This window comes from Sinocyclocheilus grahami, unplaced genomic scaffold (genome assembly GCF_001515645.1).
Source record: "Sinocyclocheilus grahami isolate Dianchi unplaced genomic scaffold, SAMN03320097.WGS_v1.1 scaffold410.1, whole genome shotgun sequence".
Lineage (NCBI taxonomy): Eukaryota > Metazoa > Chordata > Actinopteri > Cypriniformes > Cyprinidae > Sinocyclocheilus > Sinocyclocheilus grahami.
Window position 1 is genome coordinate 370,351 of NW_015505589.1, and position 7,442 is coordinate 377,792.

At 37.0% G+C, this 7,442-nt stretch overlaps 1 protein-coding gene across 1 annotated transcript in view; it reads left to right on the forward strand.

Moving 5' to 3' along the window:
* The window catches only part of LOC107550908 (protein bicaudal D homolog 2-like), a 29,937-nt gene extending 23,369 nt beyond the window's left edge, over positions 1-6,568 (forward strand). The window contains exons 9-10 of the mRNA XM_016232358.1: positions 5,926-5,952; positions 6,565-6,568. Of these exons, the coding sequence (XP_016087844.1) occupies positions 5,926-5,952; positions 6,565-6,568 (31 nt within the window). The remainder of the gene's footprint in view (positions 1-5,925; positions 5,953-6,564) is intronic.
* Positions 6,569-7,442: the final 874 nt, after the last annotated feature.

Sequence of the window (7,442 nt, forward strand, 5' to 3'; positions counted from 1 at the left end):
ACTATTCCACATTCTGCCCAATGTCCTTAAAACAAACGTTCCAACTGAATGCTATGAAAACACACAGTGCTTAACAATTTATTAGACCACCTGCCATAATAAAGAGAAAACACATTTTAGGAATTTTAGGAGTCTGTCAAAAAATTGTTTAAATCAAAAAAAATTATTGTCATTTATTTATAACTAAATACTTTTATTTATTCACATAACAAAAATGGCCTCCTATGCCCTTCATAGCTTGCATTCTTGCTGGCATTAAGTACTTTTTGACTGTAATTGGGTATCTGAAGAAAAAAAAACACGCTCTCTGCCTTTCTTTCATAGATAACAGCAATAAATATATTATAGGATTAGAAACGGCCTACTACTGTTACTAAAGAGCTTATGCATATTGGAGGACTAACCCATACAGAAAGCTAAAATATGATTTTGGTAATCACCAGTACTGCTAGTTTAGAGCAGGGGTGTGAAGTAACGAATTACAAATACTCACGTTACAGTAATTAAGTAGTTTTTAGCAGTAATCATACTTTGAGGAGTTTAAAAATTGTGTACTTTTACTTGAGTACATTTTAAGTGATGTATCGGTACTTTTACTCCGCTATTTTCCTCCGTTTGTGGTCGTTACATGCTTATCTTAATTGTATTTTTATCCAAATCAAATTGTGCATAGAAAACTTTAACCAACTGTTTATCATGGCTGCTGGAAGTGCATTCTTGAAGCATCAATTCAGTTCACTTCCTCTAACTTAACATGTTAAGGTAAATTTCGGTGTTAATGATTTGTATATATGCTTGCCTATCTACACGGCCTGAAATTTGGTGTGAGGTTGCGGGTATTGCATAGAGTGTTAACTCCCACATGTGCCACGTTCGGTAAATTTCCACTCACTTATGAGACGCCTCGTCTCTCTCTCTCTCTCTCTCTCTCTCTCTCTCTCTCGTGTGCATTCTGCAGCAGTCACTTGGATAAGCCGCTGTTGCTTGTTGAACTTGTTGACTTTGGATGAGTTTGAGTGCGTTATGCGTGCTGTGAAAAAGTGTGTTGGAAACACAAATTGAGGACCAATCTGCACCTTATTGATGACCCGTGGCATTAATATACTTCATCTGTGCCAGCGCGTGATGTAATAAAACTGCAGATCGTTAATCAATTTTTAATTTTTTTTTTCCATTTTATACAATCCGCCTTCATTTAGCAAGTGCAGTCGCGCATAAACAATTTTCAAGTTCAACACTTTTTGTTCTGTTCAGTTGTGGATGCTGCTGATTCACCGAGACCGCCGCGGCTCAGCAAAGAGACATGCGTGTGCGTGTGTGTTCCTTTGAAAAAGTTTCCCCAGAAATACCTCGCTATTTATTGCATTTTTCCTTACAAATTGTATTATCAGCATAATAATTCGAGTAAATGTATATGGCATGATGCCATTCTTCTAGAACAATGTGCATTTGTTAAAATTGTAACATAAATTATCAAGTTTAGTTATTCTTATTTCTTTATTGCAAAACGCTAAAACTGGCACCGTTTTGGAGAGAAATGGGCTCTCATTTTAACCCATATCATGGTTTGTGATGCTGAGCAATGAGTTTCTAATGGTGTTTGTATTTGCACTGTTCTAAACATTAATATTTTATGTGCAACAACAGCATATTCTGTCTCAGTGGCCTTACACATGATTTTAAATCTATTATTTCAAACTTTATGATTTAAATGGGGATGATTGTACTGAGAATAACTTTCATCTTTTCTTCAACTGAATACTGTTCTGTGCTGTTTTGATGTATTTTAAAGAGTTGGCAGTCAAAATGAAAACTGCTGGATGATAGATATTCTTCATTCTTTATGACAAACAAGATAATGTGAATTACAGAATGTACAACATTTTTAAAAAGTATAAATTGCGGTGTACAGCGTTTATTATGAAGGGGAAGAATCCACAGCTCAGTACTCACTACTCAATACTCATGAGTACTTTTAAATTGGCTACTCTTTTACTCTTACTCAAGTAGTTTTTTTTTGGACAAGTACTTTTACTCTACTCACACTACATTTTTTGGAAGGTAATGGTACTTTTACTTCGGTATATTTTGTCAGTACTCTTTCCACCACTGGTTTAGAGCAGCAGTGGCACAAACCATAATTTGTTAAAAACCTTACATAAATTTGTTTTAATAAATTTAAGCATTGGATATAGTGAATATAGTTTAAATCTCTGCATTAAAAATGTAAATAATAATAAAGATGATAAAGACGGAATAAAATCACAAACTCAGTGGTAACCAATAGGTAAGAGTAATGTTCTGCAGGAACACACGTTCATTTTGACCACAGTCACGTCTTAGCCCGATTCGGACGGTAATTGTTTCTCATGTGGACGTCTGTAAAAATAAATGTACTTATCACCTCAGTGATAAAAACTCATGGATTCCGAATAGGGCTTACTGTCACTTCTTTATCCTGTTAAAGGCGGTTTCGAAGCGTCTGATATTTATATTTAGACAATTACACGCTGTTATCCCCTTACAGTTCCTACTCTCATAAAATATGCGCAATGCATGTTGCCCGCCGCGCTGGCGCTCATTCAGTAAAGATAAAAATTTAACACAAGACTGTCAGGACGGACAATTTATGCAAAAATGGAAATGCTTGCGTGAATTTGTGACGTTTATACATAAGGATATGACCGTTAACTGAAAGTGTTTTTGCGCCGAGGACGCACACGCATCTGTTAAAGCGCCTGACAGGGCAAGCCATTACGCTAATGCATTAGCTTAAAGCTTAAAATAAAGAATTCTCATGTTTTGGGTAGCTTGGATCACATAACTCTCCTGCAGCATCTCATTCCGTTTCCACCACTATTTTAGATGCGTTTTGTCCATAGAAATAAGTAATTCAGTGCTTTAATTTGACGCGACCGGCTGAAGTTGGACAAATTATGTAAACTCCGTTGGACGTGCACTGTGAGCAGACCCGATTAATCGATAATGAGAATCGTTGTCGATGATTTTCATAATCGATTTTATCGAATAGTTGTTGCAGCCTTTATATATATACAGGTGCATCTCAATAAATTAGAAAGTCATGGAAAAGTTCATTTATTTCAGTAATTCAACGAGGGTGTAGGGCGGAGTTGAAAAACGGAGCCGTCAAGCTGGACATTTCTGCTCCCGTTAGTGACGCACGCGGTGTTTGCATACTAAGCATCACAGATTAAGTGAATTAAATGCAATATTTGTCAAATACACAGACGTTTCAGAAATGTTTTCATGAGCAACAGAAACACTTTTTATATACTGCTTAATACCGCGCCATCTGTTCAGGAATAAAGTTCAACATAAATATATACTATTTAAATACCAATAAAGTGGGGGTATATATGCTTTCATGCTAAACGTGACTCAATAATACATTGCGACTACAGTAAAAAAGCTTTTACTGTTCTAAAAACACAGATTTATGAGCAGAATTGGATTTGAAGATGAACATATGGTGAATTTGGCCAATCGTGAAACAGCTGTGTCGTCATCAGCGCTCCTGCAGTCGCTCTTGAGAAACTGTGCCAGCTGAGTCAGCCGGCTGCTCTCGAAACGCTATCGCTGTACTTTTATGCCACACGTGACAGTGACATGGCGTCGGCGCCGGTTCAAGTCGGACTAAATTTCTAACCGGCATGCACTGCTTCAAGTCAGCCGCCGATCGGTCTGCGCAGTGCTGCATGAAGTCGAATGCACCTTTTGGCATGATTGAGAGCAAACGTGAGAGGTCACAGGCCTACAGCAGGGTGTGGCCAAGTAAAAAATAAAAATCTCCAAAGAATCGCTAGTTTTATTTAAATATAGCTAAAATAGCTCCTTGTCGCAAAAAAAAAGCACGTCTGTGCCATTTACATACACAGGGACACGCAGAACATGCAGGACTCATATTTAAATAGTATTTTTGCGGCTTAATATTTACAGATACTAGTCCATATCACAACTCTATTTAAGTGTACTGACCTACTTTTGATTAATTCATATAAACTTTGACAAATTCCGTGACATTTCGCATCATGCAGTAAATCCCATTTATATGACTGGATTCCGCGATTCCGTCCACATTTTCTGCATCGTGGAAATCATAGATAATATTGAGGTGTTTTGCAACTTCAGTGTAACGTTAGTGGATTGTGATTTATTGCAAATTAAGCAACTTCTGCTGCTGCCTTACCTTTGAGAGACAACTGATGCGTGATCACTGAAGCAGCTGCAGTTACAGCAAGCACTTTCGGAGTGAGAGTGACTTCGCATTGATTGGTCGGACTCGTGACTCCCAACAAATCAGATGGGCAGTGGGAGGAGATTGCTCTAGGCCACAGAGTGGTGAGTTCTGACAGGCTGCATCAGAGCCAAATAGCGCGTTTCAAAATGAAGTTATTTTATTGGCGAATCGGTTTTGAAAATGACCGATACCGATAATCATAAAAATGTTTAATATCGGCGCTGATAATCGGTCGACCCCTAGTCTGCGATAATATCGTAATTGTTGTTTTAATGATGTGCGATTTGATATTATCAAGTATATTGCGAAAAGCAAACAAAACACCTACAGAGTGTGCGCATACATTACATGATGAAGTCTAGTAGATTAGACTAGCGTGTGTGTGCATTTATAGTGCGTTCTTTCACTGCATGAATCAGTCTATTAAAATGCATTTAGAATTATATAATTCAAGATATGGGGCAGAAAATGTATATATTTGTATCATTTCATATTGTTAATATCACACGAAGAGTGCAGTTTTTTTCTCCAAAAGTCAGCATGATTACAAATGTGATACTGATTTTATAAAACGGTTCAATAAACAAGAAGTTAATATTAAGAGACTTAGACTACGTTTTAGACGCCATATTTCCTGTTTTTGCTCTATTTCTCCAACAAAAATCATTCCAAACAGCCACAGCGCTGTTCTGCGTCACTGAGCAACATGACGCTGTTTTGTTCCTGAATGAATCAACCGTTTAAATGATTCTGTTCAATCGCAATTACTCACTTAACGGTGACTTGCTGCCACCTACTGGCGGTTTTAATTTCACATTTAAGGTACCGTTTCATTTTTTAAATAATTTCAAACATCAGTTTTTAATGTTTTATGTTTCAAATATCAAAAAAAATGTTATGCATTTGTAACTGCAGGTTAAAGGGGTCATATGATGCGATTTCAAATTTTCCTTTCTCTTTGAAGGGTTTACTAGCTCTTGGTGCATAAAGAAGGTCTGTAAAATTGCAAAGACTAAAGTCTCAAATCCAAAGAGATATTCTTTATAAAAGTTAAGAGTCAGCCATGCCCATCTAAAATGGCTCATTCTAACACGCCCCCACATGTCTACGTCACGATGTGGGAAGATTTGCATAACACCGCCCAAATGTTCACGCAAGGAAAGAAGGTGTAACTTTTATTCTCGCTGTAGAATTGTTGCTGCCGCCATGTCGTGAAGGTGCTGTGTGTTTCGTTGTGAAAGCGAAACTACTTTGTTTGGCCTTCCAAAAGAGGACGATATCCGCTTCGTCATGCCTAGAGCTGATCCGTGCTGGTCGCTGAGGGAATACATCAACTTCGCTGTGGATCGCCGGATCGGCTTTCACTGTGAACGAAGCAGAGTCAAGCCCGGGGTCGTCAAATGTGGTTGCTGCAAGCCCGCCGGCTGCTCCTTCGTCGAATCCACCAGCCGTTCTCAAGCCCGCCGCCTCTGCTCACTCTAGCCGCCGGCCTCCGCTGACTCTAGGCCTCCGGCCGCCGCTCACTCTAGCCCGCCGTGTGTTTCGTTGTGATAGCGAAACTACTTAGTTTGGCCTTCCAAAAAAGGACACGACTAAAAATCAGTGGTTAAGTTGTATTTACAACACTGTTCCAGAACAGTTCAACCCAAATATTCATTTGTGTGCAGCACATTTTATGGAGGACTGTTTCCTGATCCTGGGAGAGTAGACTACAATGCCGGCGCTTCAAGATACTGAAAGCTGAACACAGTCATTTCATACCATCAGATTTGTCCTTATTCATGAACACGTGTACCAAACCAAAAACACTTGGATATCAGTATTGTGTAGTCTAATTGGCTGTGACTGACCTTTTCTTATACAAGCCATAGATAAACACACCTCGTTTTGGTTTTAGCCTTTAAAAACTAATTTTTTTAGCTATCATGGAGGACGTTCCTCTGGTATAACTGACCAGTTGTGCAGTTCTACTATTGGTTGTTGACATATAACTTGCCCTGGACTTTAAAGACCGCTACAGTGAAGTACAAAACAAACGAACACATACAACAGAACAGAACAATCAACTATGCCATAGGTACAAAGACTTTTGCTTAATACAATTACCAAACTGCCAGTGTATTCTGCCTACAACACAGTTAACCAGCAGCACTGTTAGACAAATGTGCTTCATTTTTAAATAGGGCAGTGATAAACTTGTAATGGTTGTGTTCATGTCAAAGGGAACACGTTGACTGGGGAAAACGTGTAATGGGATTTAAAATAGTGCCTTAATACTTTGATCTTTTTTGTGTGAAAATTTGTAGGTAATAGGTTTAATAGTTTGTTTATTGAATTGATGTTAAGGGTTTAGGTTGTTTTAAGACTAATTATGTACTTTTGTTTATGCACGTATGTACAGATAATGTTACATTCCCGGCAATAGGCTTGTTTTGTTAAAAAATAATATTTCACTGTTCTTGTCAGAACCGTGTGTGTATTTGTAAGATGTTGTGTCGACCTGCCTGTCAACACTTTCATCTCCATCTTTCATGATATTTCCATATTGAAAAAAGCTTCCTATTGTATTTTTTTTTTTTATTGTTCTGTTAAATTTTTTTAACCTGATTTTCTTTTATATTCTATTGTTCAGCCCTACAGAATGGTAATTTCCATGCAATATCAGATCTTGTTTGTGAATATGTAGTAAAACAAAAATAAAGATTTCAATGTTTGTCTATTTGTTGTATTATGTTTGCCTTATTGAGGATGACTTAAAATGTCAAGCAGTTATATTTTGTTTTAATTTTAAAATTGTGGCAATTTTGTTCGTTTTTACATTTTAGTGGTATGGTTATTTTAGTAAACTAAATGAAAATGAGAAATGTTGCTTTTGGAACTAGCTGATATAAAAATTAAAAAAATTTTTTTTTATATATTTCATTTCAGTTTATGTTTATTTTATTTCATATAAGTCATGAAAATGTATAGTTTAAGTTAATAATAACCCTGCAGCAAGTTGATGGTAAAAAGGTGATTGAATGTTGACACTTTTTTTCTTTTCTTTTTTTTCTTTTAATATTAACCTAAATTATCCCATTTTCTACCATTGTCAACTACCCATACTGTATGTTTATGTGCTTATATCTAATCTAGCATTTAAAAGTAATGCAGTTGTATTTGTAGAGGTTTTCCATTTTTAGAT